This window comes from Syngnathoides biaculeatus, chromosome 15 (genome assembly GCF_019802595.1).
Source record: "Syngnathoides biaculeatus isolate LvHL_M chromosome 15, ASM1980259v1, whole genome shotgun sequence".
In the NCBI taxonomy this organism is placed as follows: Eukaryota; Metazoa; Chordata; class Actinopteri; order Syngnathiformes; family Syngnathidae; genus Syngnathoides; species Syngnathoides biaculeatus.
Genome location: NC_084654.1, coordinates 11,923,795 through 11,940,602, shown reverse-complemented (window position 1 = coordinate 11,940,602; position 16,808 = coordinate 11,923,795). Strand labels below are relative to the sequence as shown.

General features: G+C 39.2%; 1 protein-coding gene across 3 annotated transcripts in view; it reads left to right on the top strand.

The window, feature by feature from the left end:
* The window catches only part of arhgef10 (Rho guanine nucleotide exchange factor (GEF) 10), a 48,004-nt gene that overhangs the window by 3,998 nt on the left and 27,198 nt on the right, over positions 1-16,808 (top strand). Inside the window, exons 2-18 of one of the 3 annotated variants that reach the window (XM_061844081.1) lie at positions 1,333-1,439; positions 6,885-7,223; positions 8,075-8,398; positions 9,158-9,194; positions 9,339-9,427; positions 9,637-9,693; positions 10,031-10,209; positions 10,634-10,750; positions 11,474-11,579; positions 12,232-12,344; positions 12,422-12,499; positions 12,576-12,755; positions 13,543-13,659; positions 13,814-13,906; positions 14,272-14,442; positions 14,971-15,116; positions 15,548-15,732. In XM_061844081.1, the coding sequence (XP_061700065.1) occupies positions 1,403-1,439; positions 6,885-7,223; positions 8,075-8,398; positions 9,158-9,194; positions 9,339-9,427; positions 9,637-9,693; positions 10,031-10,209; positions 10,634-10,750; positions 11,474-11,579; positions 12,232-12,344; positions 12,422-12,499; positions 12,576-12,755; positions 13,543-13,659; positions 13,814-13,906; positions 14,272-14,442; positions 14,971-15,116; positions 15,548-15,732 (2,368 nt within the window). In that variant the 5' untranslated portion in view covers positions 1,333-1,402. Of the gene's footprint in view, positions 1-1,332; positions 1,440-6,884; positions 7,224-8,074; positions 8,399-9,157; positions 9,195-9,338; positions 9,428-9,636; positions 9,694-10,030; positions 10,210-10,633; positions 10,751-11,467; positions 11,580-12,231; positions 12,345-12,421; positions 12,500-12,575; positions 12,756-13,542; positions 13,660-13,813; positions 13,907-14,271; positions 14,443-14,970; positions 15,117-15,547; positions 15,733-16,808 lie in introns of all 3 variants that reach the window. The other 2 variants (XM_061844080.1, XM_061844082.1) reach the window with 2 other exon arrangements.

Genomic DNA, 16,808 nt, shown 5'->3' with positions numbered 1-16,808 from the left:
TACATACTTGATAAATAAAAATGATTCTGATGCGTACCCAACCTGCAAGTGTCCCCGCATTAGCAATGTCCACCAGCCACCGTATTCCAGACACTGGCCCCGTGTTTACATTCTCGCTTCTGGCCTCGTGCCATATAAATGAGGTGGAGGACAGAAAAGCAGAGGATTTCACATTACTTGCAGACAAAACATGCTTTCAGACTCACAATGACTTATCCTTGTAGCTCCATCCCCACCATGTAGCTTTGTTTTCTACGCAAATGGACAGTTGGGGACTGCTGTTGTGTTGTTCTATAGAGGTTTGATGAATAAAATCCGCAGCATACATACCTCAACAATGACTGCTTTATGCTACAAACGCAATGATGTCATGGTCTTGTAATTTGTTCTTGAGGATAGTGTGATTTTTTTTTTTTTTTTTTTTTTTTTTTTTTTTTTTTTTTTTAATCCAGAGCCCTTAACAGAAGGTTTTACCTCAGGTTGTGAATGAACAGAAATTGAGATGATGAGGAATGTTATTTGTCTCATGCCCATGCAGGTCTAAATTTCCATCTCTTATCTCTTGTCAGCCTGCACGTAACGTTTCCCCTCAACCTTTGCTTGTTGTTTGCATTATAAAAAACAACCTTATTGAATCTGTTATTTATAATATTATTTGACACGCTGTTCTGTATCCTCAAATGTGATTTTCTTCCAACTTCTGGTGGGCTTTCTTCCAATTTTGGGCACTATAATGTGCTTGTACACAGCCTTTTACTAGATTGCATTTGCTGTCTAATCTGCAACAGTTAAATTATTTTTAAATCTGAAACAAATTTCCTCAGTTTTATGTTGCCCCAGCTGAGTAAACATACATTTAAAACCTCATCCACATTTCTTTTCACTTTGGTTTCTACACAGGGTACCCATTCTATTCAACTATTCATTATAATGGTTGTCTGCAAAAGTCAAGACATTACTCTCTCACAATTTGCTTGAACATGTTGTGTGCACTACAACTTAATGCTTGTGTCAACAATGTTGAGGGGGCAATACAAGCACTTGGTTTCATTCATCCAATGATTTGTGTGAATTAGTGCTGGTCGGGATTCTGCTGTTGACATCCAAATTACTGGACCTTAATTTCTAGACCCCAGCAAATACTACTATCTCGCTAAAAGGATAAGTGACCATTTCTCGCTCTCGCTCTCTCTCTGTCTCTCTCTCTCTCGCACACACACACACACACACACACACACACACACACAAAAGAATTGTATAATTTCATCTGCTGAATGTGTGTTTTGTTTCCTTATAACAGCTGCTCTTTTTATTTTCTCGCCTTTCCTATAGGAATGCTTGTGCGCATAGTTGATCCCCTGCATGTTGTCTGAAGAGTTTGAAGAGGGGAAGTTCATTAAGCATGGATATGGAAGAATTCCCCCCACCTCCACCTGAAAGTAAGGTCAACGCCACTTCCTCATAAATCCTTCACAAACCTTCATGGCCACTTGGCTCACTTGGTTAGTGGTAATAATAATGCCAAGCGTGTGGGTCCAATCCCTGTACCGGTCACTGTTTGAGAAGAGTAACTTCCTCTTCAAACATGCTTGTGAACATTCCCATTCATCCAGGTCTTTTTATGTTCTGCTTTAAAAGGGGCACTAAACTGCACATAAAAAACACTGTGGAGATACTTTGGAATGAATTCCCTTGTTTTATGGAAGCGGTTTTAAAATACAACAAAAAAACTTTGTTTTCAAAGCAACTGGTTACCTTCTGTTAGTGAAAGGTTTCAGTTTTGAATACACTGATTAAACTTACTATGGACAGACATGAGGCCATCTTTTGCTGGGATCATTCCTGCAATTCTGGTGAAGCTTTTGAGCAAACACAGATAACGCCGTTCCTCTACTCTGGAGTGTGTGGGCAGACGATTTAAGGAGTTAGAAGAGGAAAATCTGCTATGTGTACACCAGACAATGTGCCTCAGTGTTGAAGTGAATGCTGCTGTGTAGCATGCATACAACACTGTGTTCAAGAATAGACAGGCCAGAGAACTGGCCAGCTGGACACTCACTTGCATTTCACTGTACTGAGTTCTTAAGTTTTAGTATTGATAACAATATCTTGGAGTGTTTCATTCAACCAGACTAACAAACTCAAGAGCGAGAGAGAGAGTACGAGAAAACATTGTCCCAATTGGGGATCAAACCCACAATCTCGGAATTATCAGCACTATGCTGTAACCAACTGAGCTGACCAGTCACAGTTGTAGAAGAATTTGATCTTACGAAACGTCAGTAAGTAGTACTATTCAGAATGTTTGGACATACTTTCTTGACCCAAAACGAAGCCTTAGAAGACAAATAACACTGGGTTACAATAGATTTTCTTTGTCTGTTCTTTTTCAATTTATTTAGGACAATTTTGTATCTCTGAATTTGAAAATACCATCCGTTCCTCTTGTTCAAGTCAGGTTCGTAAGCAAAGTTGTTCCAGTTTATTCATGAAACATTATACACTTTGCTGGCTGTAAATTGAACAGTAGATGTCTAAGGTAAATCCCTCTAAATTGAATGTCGTGACCATTGTTCGAAATTCAGCACATGAATCTTCCTGTACATGTAAACAAAAAAATTTGATCATATTTTACAATTAATCACAAGTGTTCTAAATGAACATACATTCCTAGACAATACATTTGTTGTTGACCAGTGTAAACATTCCAGGAGATTTTTAAAGTTGAAGTGGAGACTAAATAAATATCAACCATATACTGTATACCCTTTATGCAAATGATGCCACTTTACATCAAAGAGTAAGTGTGGTATAAGTGCATGTTCGTCCAACGAACTCTTTCCTATTTTGAAGATAACTCTATTGACACGTCTTTGTGCAACCACATCTGGCCAAATTTGAGAAAAAAAAATCAAGTCCTGTTCCAATTTTTGTGTTCCTTTTCCACTTGGTATTTGTCAAATACGCCATTAAATTGGTTACCACAAATATTCATCTTTCCCACATGCACTATTAGTAGCAAAAATATGGAAAAATAATGACAGCATTTCTGCTTGCAGGTTTGCTGCTTCCCAAGCACATTTAGTCTGTAGTGTAGGTAGACACAGGGTCATGGTATTGACCCGTGACACACCTGATGGCATTTGGAACAACTACCTGTCAAGGTTTGAGGGACTTACAGCAGTAATTTAAAAATCATGCATAACTTTGAGGGACTTCAAAGCTTCTAGCTTTGCTGATGGGTGTAGCTGTGAATTCAGATTTACTCCCACACAAGATGTGGGCTGCTAAGACCCAAAGTACTTCCAGGGGATGGGAGGAAAACCTGTCTAATTATAGTCCATAAAGAAGAGGAAGTGAAGCAAAATGGCAGGCAGAGGAAGAGAAGCAAAATGCCAGGGAGAGGGACAGGCTGAATTTGTGGGTTGCTTTGGAGTATAGTCTTGCCAAAATGTAGTACCAAAACTGCTTTTCTTGAGAATTATCTCAAGCAGTCATGGAATGTAAGGTTAACTTTTCCTGTGCTGGTTTCTAGTATACTCACCGAGTCACACCAAAGCTGTTAGAATTTGCCGCTGACACGGGACAAGGAAAAATATGGACTCATTACAGCATTAATGTGTATGTCTGTTTTTTTTTTGCATATTTAATAACTTTGTGGGTTGGCAAGGCTCGTCACTGTGTTTTTAAGATGCTCTTTCCCCCCAAAATCTGAAATGAGCTAAAGAAAGAAAGTACCCGAGAAGTAATACAAAGCAATCTGACTTACAGGAATTAAATGAGTTTTCCAGCATAACCATACACACTTTTCAAACCTGTACATCTTAATATTTACAATGGTAATTGATTTCACTCATAAAATAGTTACGGCAGTGGTTTTCAAACTGGGGGTGCAGATTCTTTCAATTCAGTTTCAGTTAATAATAATAACTAACAATATTTTGACAGTTCAACCACAATGATTTGGACAGATTCTATTGTTATTATGAAGGGCTAGAGTCTTTTAAAAGGTGAGAAGGAGTTTACAAGATACACTGTGGGGCACATGCTACATTGTTGTGAGGGGAAATTAAACGCCCGGTGCAAACTTGGAATTTTGTTATCTTTGGTAGCACTTTAGGTTATGAAAGTCAAACTCAAGATTAGAGTCGAGCTGTGACTGAGAATCCTTGGTTGAAAAATTGTGACACCTGCCTTAATGTTAGTACCACTAGTCCAAAATTTTGCATCCTGTAGTGTACTCTTTGTTTTTTTGTTTTAAAAGTCACAAATCTTGACCACACCTCTGAATCCAGGAATTATGCAGTCCTCTCAAAAGGGAATAATCACTTTCTTTTTAACTGGCCTAAATGCAATATGGAAACCTGAAAGACATTTGTTGTTGCCTTCCAGCCTGCTGCCTTTTTCTATCTACGTTTTCGGTATGTGTGGTGTGCGGGAGGTACACCGTTCTTGTTGACCCCACCATTAATTATATGTCTCTGCGTAGCTCTTAATTGGACAGCAATAGAGCTACTATGCACCCAAGCAGCCCCAAAGTTATTTTTTTAAAGAAATTATTTGATTATTTTCACATGGACAATATTTTACAAAGTTGAACTTGCATTAGCTCTTATTTTTTGGGAGTTGTTTGCATGTTTGATGTTTCATGGGCAAACCAATAGATATCTACAGAAATCCGTTCCTTGGCATGCGGCACTGTGGGGCAACTGGTTAGAGTGTTGGCCTCACAGTTATGAGGCCCGGGGTTCAAATCCTTGCCCTGTCTGTGTGGAGTGTGCATGTTCTCCCCATGCCTGCATGGGTTTTTCTCTGGGCACTCCAGTTTACTACCACAGCCCAAAAAACATGCATTGATTGGAGACTCTAAATTTCCTTTAGAATATTGTTCGTCTCTATGTGCCCTGCGATTGTCTGTCAACCAGTTCAGGGTGTACCCTGCCTCCAGCCCGACGATAGCTGGGATAGGCTCCAGCACTCCCGTGACCCATGAGAGGATAAGCACCTCAGCTGATGGATGGATATACAGTACCTTACTTTAATCTTTTAGACAACAACAAATGAAGGAAATGTATTAAGTTACCATTTTTTCTTTTACATTTTGATTCGCTTATTGATCCACTGCTCCATTACAGAATATAAATGTGGATAAAGTTAAGCATTGCTGTAAAACAATGTTTTGATGCTTTAGATAATCAAATTATTTGGCTTGGGGCTTGGTTTCTCGGTTGCTTAAAACCTGGAAGTGTATTTTTATTGTTAGTGATTCGATCGTTTTGATTGGTTGCAATCTTCGGTGTTGCGATGGTATGTACTAGATTAGAATATGACTTAAGTATGGTAAACATAAAAAGTGGTACTACTAAAGTTAACTATTAAAGTAGTTTGAAAAAAATCAAGTACTGAAATTGGATAAACGTCATATACAAATTCAAATATTGGCCGCTAATATCTCTTTAAAACTTTGAAATAAACTAGGGCAAATTCAGCCACAGTAACTGGTCTTTGACTCTTTCATTAACTTTAGTTAACACATTAAATGCTCTGACCAGGCATCCATCCATCCATCCATCCATCCATCCATCCATCCATCCATCCATCCATCTTCTTAACTGCTTATCCTCACAAGGGTGGCGGGGAGTGCTGGAGCCTATCCCAGCAACGGGCAGGAGGCAGGGTACACCCTGAACTGGTTGCCAGCCAATCGCAGGGAACATTGAGACAAATAACAGCCACACTCACAATCACACCTAGGGGCAATTTAGAGTGTCCAATTAATGTTGCATGTTTTTTGGGTGTGTGAGGAAAGCGGAGTGCCCGGAGAAAATCCACATAGGCACGGGGAGAACATGCAAACTCCACACAGGCGTGTCCGGGATTAAACCCAGGACCTCAGAACTGTGAGGCCAACGCTTTCTAGTCGATCCGCCGTGCCGCCATGACCAGGCACACATTATTAATTATCGACCCCTATATAATTTTAGTTCATTTAACTTCAACAGATAGATTCACGGACATTTATGACCTCAGATTTGTGGATTGTTGCTTTGTCTGCACATTTGACTTGCAGACAATGTTTTCTACAACATCAAACAAAGCACTCCAATCTTGATTGGGTCGGACAAACTCCGATTTGCATTCACATAACTCTGGTTGCCTTGCTGGTTATATTCCACAAAGCATTACATTTTACAGATGTAGACAAAGGCAGCCTCTTGCATGTTTCTCAAATTCCAAGTGGAGTTCATGTAAGATGAAATGTCAACAGTTTTAGGCAGATACACATGACCATGCATGACACAGCTTTTTTTTGTGCATTCCATCCATCCATTTTCTAGACTGCTTACTCTACCTCGTGTTGCAGATAAACATAAGCATATATGGAAGGTAAATGTAGATTTCTATTTCTAAATGGGTCACTTCTGTGTGGGGCTGAATGGAGATTGTGTGCAGTCACGTGACTGTTTGGTGCTATTTAATTGGTTACAGTCATACATTATAAGTAGTTACATTGGAAAGGTGAAACTAAGTTATGTGACTTAAGTCTCTTTAATTAACCAAAATCACAAAAGTAATAAGGAATACTTGTAGGTAAAAATACAAGTAATGAGCAGACTGTAACAGAGTAAAAGAAGCATTTATTCTAAACAAAATACTCAAAAATGAAAAATATGTCGCAAATACTCTGTATTCATCCTAGAAGTTGTCTTAAATGTAATGCGGTAAATGTTGCTCATTAATACCCAGCTCTCATAAAAAGCTATAGTATACATGCGGTCCCCACTGATATTTCTTTCTTGTGGCAATTTGGTTTTGGAACCCCTCTGGCTCTGACTCTCAAATTTGACATTTATACTTGTAATAATTTGTATTCCTATATGCAGTTCTGGATGAAGATGAAGGAGAAACCTTTGACTTTGATGACAGTGGCGATGACGTCCCTGAGGCAGACCGGCCACCTCCCAACCCCAGCAACGAGGATCTGAGTCACAGCGACCTTGCGTGTCATCTGGCAGAGGTTGATGTCCTTGGTCTGGCCTCCCAAAATTCTTCCATCGTACCTGATGCACCACCATCACCAGAAGTGTCAGCATGTAGGTTGATAGCTGTTGAAGTAGCACCAGAGGTCCAGTCTGCTGTTGAGGGAACTGATAAGATTGACAGATATTTACCTCTGCCCCCTCCACCTGAGGATGCAATTGAAAGTGATGGTGAAAGAACAGGTTTGTGTCACATCAATTGTTGTCTTAAAGTTACATTAACTTTACCTTGATACTTAAATGTCACCTTTGGATTTTAGTCATTATCTTTAGAGCGTTTGGCAAACGGTCACTGTTTTCCACATTTTCTTGATATGCTCTGATAACATTATCTATTGCTAAAATAGTGAAGTGTGTCCCACTCACGACACTTTGTATCACAGACTGACTGCCTGCTGCTGGACTTGTTCTGCTTTTCATTGCTAGCAGTTGACAACAGTACTTTGGAGTATTTCTAGGGAAGGGATTGCAAGGCAGGGAGGGCCTCAACAGACTCAACACCTCTTCCTTGCATGTAATTCAGTACAAATTCCATAATTCTTGTTCCTGGTACTGACTTTAGCGGTATTAATTTATCAATTTCCATATTGCTTTTGGGATAAAAATGCATATATGGACCCAATTTTTGTATTCATCTACCTTAAAATATAACCAACAGTATAACACATCATGATGCTTTTTGCACTTCTACATCACTGTAAACTACAATTGCCATGCTGACAGTATTATTTAATACCTCTCTGAAAGTAGTCTTGTATTTGTAAGTGCATATTTGAATGTCCAGTGAATCTGAATGTAGGAAATATTTGAGCTATACATACATAAGAAAAAGTTTTTGTTTGCAAGTTAACACATTTTCTATCAACATTTATTTTGTAAATGCCTGAATGTTTGTGTCCAAAATTGGCTAAAGTCAACACATGAAACTGATCTGGATTTAATTTGGTTGCTTCCAGGGCATTGATGCATTTTGCGACCATTGTGCTTGATGCCACATTTTTTACCCATTAAATTGATCTGTTTACTTACACCAGGGAGTGAACATCAAGAATTGTCCAGAATTGTCCAAACAGTTCCGCCTGTTTCCTCCAAAGCCAATCCCTACTCTGTGATTGACATCACTCCGCTTCAGCTGGAGCACCTCGAGCAACACGCATCCTCCTTCCCTCCGTCTGAACCAGGAGAGCCCAAGGAACAAGTGGGAGAACCCGAGGATACTCACAGCAGCCCTGGTGGCATCACCTCAGGCTATTCCGTACCAGTACCCTGTGGCTATGCAACTCCATCTGGCGTACCGCTCATCACGCCTGCTTACACCACACCTGTCATCATTCGACATCTCTCCGTGGATGAGGATGGTAAAATAATGTATTCCACTAAATTTTTCCTTTTTTTCCCCCCTCAGATTTCCAATCGTCAGACAGGGTCATGTTTAACACCAGCTAAAATCTCGGAGGAGTCCCTCAAAACGTTGTATTTATAGTATTTAAATTAAAGATACCTCTTAATTTATCTACAGTTTTGAAAAACATGTTTCATATAATGCCAAAGATATTACTCATAATTTCCCCATGTTCCCCATATTCCAACTGTTAAAGGTCATTGCATTTTTTTTTTTTTTTTTTTTGCCTGAAGTAAATTCATCTCATCCTGCACAAGAACCTACATACTGGAGATCATGATACACGAGTGCTTGCTCAGCTTTATGTCCAGCTGACTTTTCCCCCCTCTGACTTGTCTCTACATGGAAAGCTATTCTATTTTTAGCCCCGGCCATATTATGTTGGCTATGAAAGTCTTTGCCAATGCCAATTTAACTTTTTTATACCAAAATGTAATGTGATCTGGCTGAGCCAATGTTTCACCCCTCCATTTGGTTTTGTGAAAATTACCTTTTATTTTACTCTGTTTCTAAAGAAAGACAAAATGGGAGACAATTAGTCACACTATGCGGCACATTAAACAAGTACAGCGCAAGTAAGTACAGTACCTGGATTGTATCTCCAATAGGAATGCACTGACCCACTGAGTTGTATTCTGTCCATTTTAGAAGCGATAGTTAAAATTTGTCCAAGACCTTAATTCTTTTTCACACTTCCTGCATTCTTTCTCCACAGTCACAGTGATTCGGACTGGGAACATTTCCACTGACAGGTCTGCAACACAATACCATTTTATACACTAGCTCAAGGAAATATACCGTTACTATTACCTACTTCTATTATATTCTGTAAGTGTGCGGGCTATTAGTAGTAAACAGAAAATTCTGACAGATGGATTTGTTTTAATGTCTTCAAGTTTTTTCAGTGAAGATTTTCCACCTATTAGAGAGGAAGATGCTTTGGCAAAGTGGGCATCAGATCCTGCGAATACTGCGTGGATGGAAAGTAAGAACTGCAAGGGACACTGTCATTGTCTGCCCTTAGCGACAGTGCCTGCTTCAGACTTCTTTTTTTTACTGTCTTTCAACATTTGTCTGAGCACTTGGACCTTCTTCCTACTTTTATTGAGGAAGCAAACCACTCTGTCGATCGTCTTTTGACTGTAACTTAGTAGTGTGACTTTGCAGTCCTTAATGTGTTCTTTATGGTTTTAGATCCTGACGAAGTGATTTATGATGATGTTCCCAGGGAGAACTCTGACTCCAACACGGGTATTTCATATTATTCATTTCACATTACGTCTAGAATATCATTAACGATCCTTCACTTATTTGAGGTTTTTTTTTTAAGGGCATACTGAATTGCTCATTTTTTTTCCAGTCTTTAGTTTTACTTTCTTTTGGGCTAAAATAGTAACCTAAGAGCTGCATAATAGAAAAGTTTCTCCAAAGTATCACATTATTATTAACACACACAGTATATAAAAGGTCTCTTTAAAGTCAACTTTGATGAAGTAATACATTTTGCTGAGATGTTTAGCATTTTATTAAAAATAGATGACATTGTGGTGTGTCCTTAGACAATCTGGTTTCTGCTGTGCTCACATAGAACCAGATGAGATGATTTATGACGACGTGGAGCTTGGGGAGGAAGGAGGTTATCTCGACAACGGCTGGAGCTCAAGCGAATTTGAAAGCTACGACGAGGCGAGCGATGGGGAAGGGGGCTCTGAGAATGGCCTGCCCAATGCATTTATGAGGGGGAAACCTTCACAGACAAAGACTCATGTGGGTATCAACGTGATGGTAGATTCTCAGCCAATTGTTTCCCGTAAGGTTCCAAAAGAGAATTAACAAAGAACATCTTAAAATGTATGCTTGAATTTAAAATGTACATCTGACATGTACTGTGCATTATTTGAACACATAAAACACATTGTCACACAATCTAAAATGTATATTTTTTCCCTCTAGATTATGATAGGTAAATAATAATTCGATGTATCTATGTGTATGATGGAATTTAATTTCATTTTATTAGTAGTAATTACTGTCATTCTCTTTTGCCTCTTTGAAATCGCAGGGTTATCAGTCAGGGGATTTTTTATATTTATTTTATTTCAGGATAAGGCCCATACAGTGGGTTTGCTGTAGATATCACGAGGCATACTTGACAAGCATCACCAATAATGCTTGCTTTGCTTTTGTTTAGCTGTCTCAAGATCTGAGCCGTTTGAAAGAACACTATGAGAAAAAGATGAAAGATCTAATGGCAAATACAGTGGGAACGGTAGAGCTGCAGCAGCTCAAACAGAAACACGAGCTGAAGGTAAACTAGTTGTGGCTCGCCTCACCTGCGTGTGTTCGACTAGTTTCAGACTTTTTTTTTTTTTTAACTTTCATTTCAGCTGACTTGACTGTCAGCCTCTATCTTTGACTCTGTGGTGCCCCATCCTCCACTAATTTGAATGTTTTAATGGGTGGTACTGGTGAAGGGTTTGCATCATTGTCTGCTGCACTGGTCTGTCTCATCGTCATGAATCACACTGAAGGTTCAGAATTTTACAGAATGATGTGTTTCCAAGTATATTCTTAGATTACGGTAAACTGGGGCACCAGTTTTATAGCTACTAGCATGCCTAACATTAAACCAGAAAATACAGCAGCATATTGAAACGTTGTGACTGAAGCATTGTGCAAAAAAAAATATCCACACATAGGAGGTTTGACCCCAACCTTCTCAATGATGACATACACAAATCAAAACAACAAAAACTGCAGGAACAAATTTAGAAGCACTGCATATCAGATAGAAGTTCCTTGATATACACAGCTGATGTCCCAGTTACCGTGTCGAGTCGCTGGTTTGTTTTGTTCACCATCATCCATTAGCATCTTGGGTTTAACATAGTGTATGTGCTGCATTATGCTGAGTGGCACTTTGGCTAATTGTACTAAACCTCTGAATGATTTTCATCAGTTTGAAAGAAAATATACTTGTAAATTTACAAAAAAATGACTGATAATGTTTTTTCCCCCTTTTAAGATGCAGAAGTTGGTGAAAGCAGCTAAAGAAGGGACCAAAGATGGGCTTGAGAAAACCAAAGCTGCAGTTAAAAAGGGACGTTCTTTCATCAGAACCAAGTCTTTATGTAATGGTATGTAAATTAAGATATGAAAATAGCTTACTTTGCGGTGCATGACTAGTTAGAGCATCTGCCTCACAGTTCTGAGGACCGGCCTTCAAATCCAGACCGCGCCTGTGTGGAGTTTGTATGTTCTCCCCATACTTGGTTTTATTCCCTCACTTTGGTTTCTTCCCCCACATGCTAAAAACATGCATTAATAGGAGACCTTAAATTGCCCTTATGTGTGATTGAAAGTGCAGGTGGTTATGTTTTTTTCTATGTGCCCAGCGATTGTTTAGCAACATGTTCAGAGTGTGCCCCACCTCCCTTTCCAAAGATAGCTTGAATAGGCTCCAGCACTACCTCGACCCTTTCGAAGATAAGCAGGTCAGATAATGGATGGATGGATATACTACTACCTTACTTTAATCCTTTAGACAACAACAAATGAATGAAATGTATTACGTTACCGTTTTTTTTTCTTTTACATTTTTATTATTGTGTTGTTTTTCACTTTTTAAATGGGAGGAATCTTGTGGTTTTCCTTCCTGAACTACTCACCTAAGTTGCCAAATTAAATTATTTGTCTGAACTTGAATTATAAAGTGTAACACATTTCACAGGATTTGGTTTCTGTTTTCAGAAATAATTTTCTCTTTTTGTTGTGATAATTATCATTTAGAAAGAAAATCTACCTGTTTTGAAGATGAGGAGTCCGAATTCTTCATTGAGGTAGATTGTTTCAACGATGAGCCAATTCTGGGTCTAGCTCCAGAGGGGCTTTCACAACAACAAGTAAGCAAAATACTATTTAATCACGCTTTTAGTAAAGTGACCAATTTTTAAATCATCATAACAACTGTCCCCCACAGCTGGTAAGACGATGTATATTGGGCTCTATCCTGGAGAGTGAAAAGAGCTATCTTGATGCATTGAAGAGAATATTAGAGGTATTCAATACAGAAGCAGCAGTAGTCTGTGTTGTGTTGTGCAGTTTATTACATTTCAAATGATCTGCTTCATCAGCAATATGAAAAGCCACTGTCCCAGATTGAGCCAAAGTTACTGAGTGACAGGAAACTGAAGATGACCTTCTATAGAGTACGGGAGATCCTGCAGTGCCACTTCCTGTTCCAGATTGCTCTGGCGAGTCGAGTGGCAGAGTGGGACAGCTTGGCAATGATTGGTGATGTCTTTGTAGCATCGGTAAGCTTGGAATCAAAGGATATTGTATGACTTTTTCACAGTAATTCTCAGGCAACGCAACTTTAATTTTCTTTGTTAGTCTGATTTGAGCGGCACTGTGGTTCAGCTGAAAAGCGTTGGCTTCACAGTCCTGAGGTCCCGGGTTCATTCCCGGACCCACCTGTGTGGAGTTTGCATGTTCTCCCCGTGTCTGCGTGGGTTTTCTCCGGGCACTCCGGTTTCCTTCCACATCCCAAAAACATGCAACATTAATTGGACACTTTAAATTGCCCCTAGGTGAGATTGTGAGTGCGGCTGTTTGTCTCTTGTGCCCTGCAATTGACTGGCAACCAGTCCAGGGTGTACCCCGCCTCCTGCCCGTTGACACCTGGGATATGCTCCAGCACTCCCCGCAACCCTTGTGAGGATAAGCGGCTAAGAAAACGGATGGATATTCTGATTTGTTTCTTCAACACAGTGTAAAGTGTGGCCAATAGGAGGCGTTTCACAAAGCAGTTAAGAACAAATGGGCTTAATGCATGATATGTGTTGGAAAGGTATCCAAAAGGTTGATAAAAAACTTTTTTTTTTTTGTCCCAGAAACATTCTAAATTTCAGTCTTGTGAACAAAATTTGAGTTGGTTCTCTACACTCTTTGATAAATGAGGTCACCCAAGTCTTCCACCCAGAATTGCATACATAGGAACTAAGGAGCTACTGTTTTGGGAAACAGAGAAAAAGGAATTACACATAATTGCTAAGACAAAGATTTGGTTGGTTGTTTACTTATTTAACATTGTTTCAACAGTTCTCGAAGTCTATGGTGCTGGATGCCTACAGTGAATATGTGAACAACTTCAGTACAGCAATGTCAGTAATAAGAAAGACCTGTGTATCAAAACCTGGCTTCCTGGAATTCCTAAAGGTTAGACTTTATTTAAAATCCATACAATTTTGACGTTAGAAACAATATATGACGGCTAAATGTTTGACAGCCAAACATGTTAAATGTTACTGTTACTTGGCTATGAATCCATCCATCCATTTTACATATTTATCTTCTTTATTCTTTGTTCCAGCATCGTCAAGAGACAAGCTGTGACAAGATGACTTTGTATGGTTTGATGATGAAACCAATCCAGAGGTTTCCACAGTTCATTCTGCTACTGCAGGTATGTCAATGAACGGATTTGCTCTCCCCTGGGAACATTACGCTCAAGGCGTTGAATAAACATTCACCAGCAGGGGGAGTCTTTTACCCATGAATACGATCACATACATCAAGCAGCCAGTTAGTGCATGAAGGGGAAAAAGTTCCATCTTGAAAAAAAAATCTGGGTCACTTTTATTCTTTTGAAATAATTATAACAATTGTGCACTACATGATTACATGCCATAAAGTCTCCAAGCGTCTTGAATCAGAAGGACTTGAATTAAAGTAAAATTGTAAAAGCGGAACACAGGAATATCTTTACACATCATGGGGCTTCTGGACTGTGATGTGTATAAATGTGGTTTCTACATGGCTCCTCAACAGGACATGCTCAAAAACACACCAGTAGGCCATGCAGACCGCCTGCCCCTGCAGATGGCCTTAACAGAACTTGAGACCCTGGCTGAGAAGCTCAATGAAAAAAAGAGAGAAGCTGACCAGCGCTGTGAGATTCGGCACATTGCAAAGGCTATGAATGAACGCTACCTCAATAAGGTCTGTACATGGTGTGCACTGGTTGGGTATAGACTTGGGTTTTTAGATGTGTGTGTATAGATCTCTACAGAGTGTCCGTTCTAACATTTTTCAATTGGACAGTTTTCAATTTTTGGATAATCTTTTTCTTTAAATGTGTTGGACTTTTTATTTTTGCTGTATTTTATTCCATTCCCAACGGGAGCAGTCACCAGCTTGCTGCTTAGAATTGTGTTTGCAGTTCTAGCATATGCTTTAGTGCGTCAATTGCAAACAATACCTACTGAAATGTATAATTTTAAATCTTTTTCTAGACTAGAACTACCAGTTGTTGGATCGCAAAAACCTATTATTACCCATATAATGTATATGGGTACTGGTTGTCATCACCTTAAATAACTGTGACTGCCCTAATTATTCTGAAGGAAGATTTTAGCAAAGGAACATGAATAAAAACTTGCTTTGCTTATTATTATTATTTGCATCACGGTACGTTATTACACAACAAAACCTTTCAATTAAACAGTCACTATGACTTAATTCCCTTAGCTTTTGAGTAACGGTAGCCGCTACCTGATCCGCTCAGACGACATGGTAGAGACCGTCTACAATGAGCGTGGTGAAGTCATCAAAACAAAGGAGCGACGCCTTTTCCTACTCAACGATGTCCTCATGTGTGCCACACCCAATATTCGGTCAGTGACCACGAACTACTGTTAACAATGTCAATGCTCACCCTTAAATTAAATCTTCTTCTGTCCATGGGTGCCAAAATTCTGTTCTCTTTGTATTTAGATTTTTACTATAAATGTGTTTTGCATTTTTATGTTTTTTTGTTTTTTTTTTTTGCTTGTGTATATTTTAGGTTTTTAGGTTTAGGTGATTTTCAAAGTAGTAAAAGTCTAAAGTGAGATGGTAATCATTATGTGTGAGTGATGTTTTTTTGTTGATGGGTGTGGAGAAATACTGTAAGTAGGTACTATAATATGGAGTTTAGCCAAGAATGATAAAGAACTCGTAATTTGGCATCTCACCCTAATGCAGACATTCGCTTTTGCGAAATGTGCAAAAGGATTTTGGCAATGTAAATCACATGCACAGCTCAGTATTGTTTTTTTCTCATCAGGTGCCAGGACGGCAGTGGTAGTGGTAGTGGGAGTGCCCCATTTGACCAGCGGTTCCTTTTAAAGTGGAGTGTTCCTTTGAGCCTCGTGGAAGCGTTGGAGTTTGGATCCAGTGAGGATATTCCCGACACCAACCGCTACCCTGGCTCCCATTCTGGAGAGAAAGTTGTCATCAACGCAAAGCCAAGTATGCCACCTTGTCTACTTTGTGCCTTTGTGTAACATAGTCCAGAATCCTAAGATTATGAATGTTGATAACCTGCTTTTCCACACTCAGGGATCAGAGCCTATAAGTTTAGGTCACTTAACCGTCTGTGACGGAGTGCTTCATACAAAAGCTAAAATAGCGTCTTTATTTCCATGTCCATAGAATAAGCTTATTAGTTGCAGATGAAAATTCTTAACTTACTGTTGCTCCCGCTGTTATCATTTGCTAGGAATGTACAGACGTTACCAAAATTCATCAACAGTCTGTTCCAATGTCTGAGTGCATATTTTCCCTTTTAAATCCTCAGAACTGTTTTCTGTGCAGTCCAATGATTTTAGTCGTCCTACTTGGCTCATTCTTGTCACACACTGCCGCTCTCCCACTTACAAGGCCCTCAACCTTATTTTGTGGACATTGAACTGTTTATGTTAATTTATTTATTTTGAATACTGGATTTTTGCTGGGGACAAAATGTGGTCATGCCATATCATGCACACATGCTCCTCCTATTTACTATAGAATGGGGACTTACACATTGAATGAGCTCAATACTTGACCTATCATGTTAGGTCACCAGTGTCTGATGTATCACTGAGCTAAACAAACTGTCCAGCTAGTAGATGAGTTCGTGGAACAGATGGCAGAAACAGACCTTCATAACATCTGGTTTGGTTGAAGGGCGTTCATTACAGGCTACAAATGACAGAATGGCAACTTTCTCTCACCCTCACTGTGCATACATGTCAAGCCAGGAGACACATTATTTCACTCTGCTTATTTTGCTATAGTCCTGCAAGAATTATTGGATGGATTTTTTTTTCCATTGCAAACTGCATTGGTCTCAATCTCACTTTTGCCATTAGCCACTTGGAATTTATGATTTCCCTCAAACAGCCATTATGACTGAAACTATATAGACTGCACTGTAAATGTACAGCAGTGGGAAGAAAATTACAAGACCAAAGACATAATTTGCTTTCTTTTTTTAAATTTGGGGCTTTTTTTAATTTCTTTCTAGAAGAAAGTTAGTTCAACTATTACTGAATTCTTTTTTG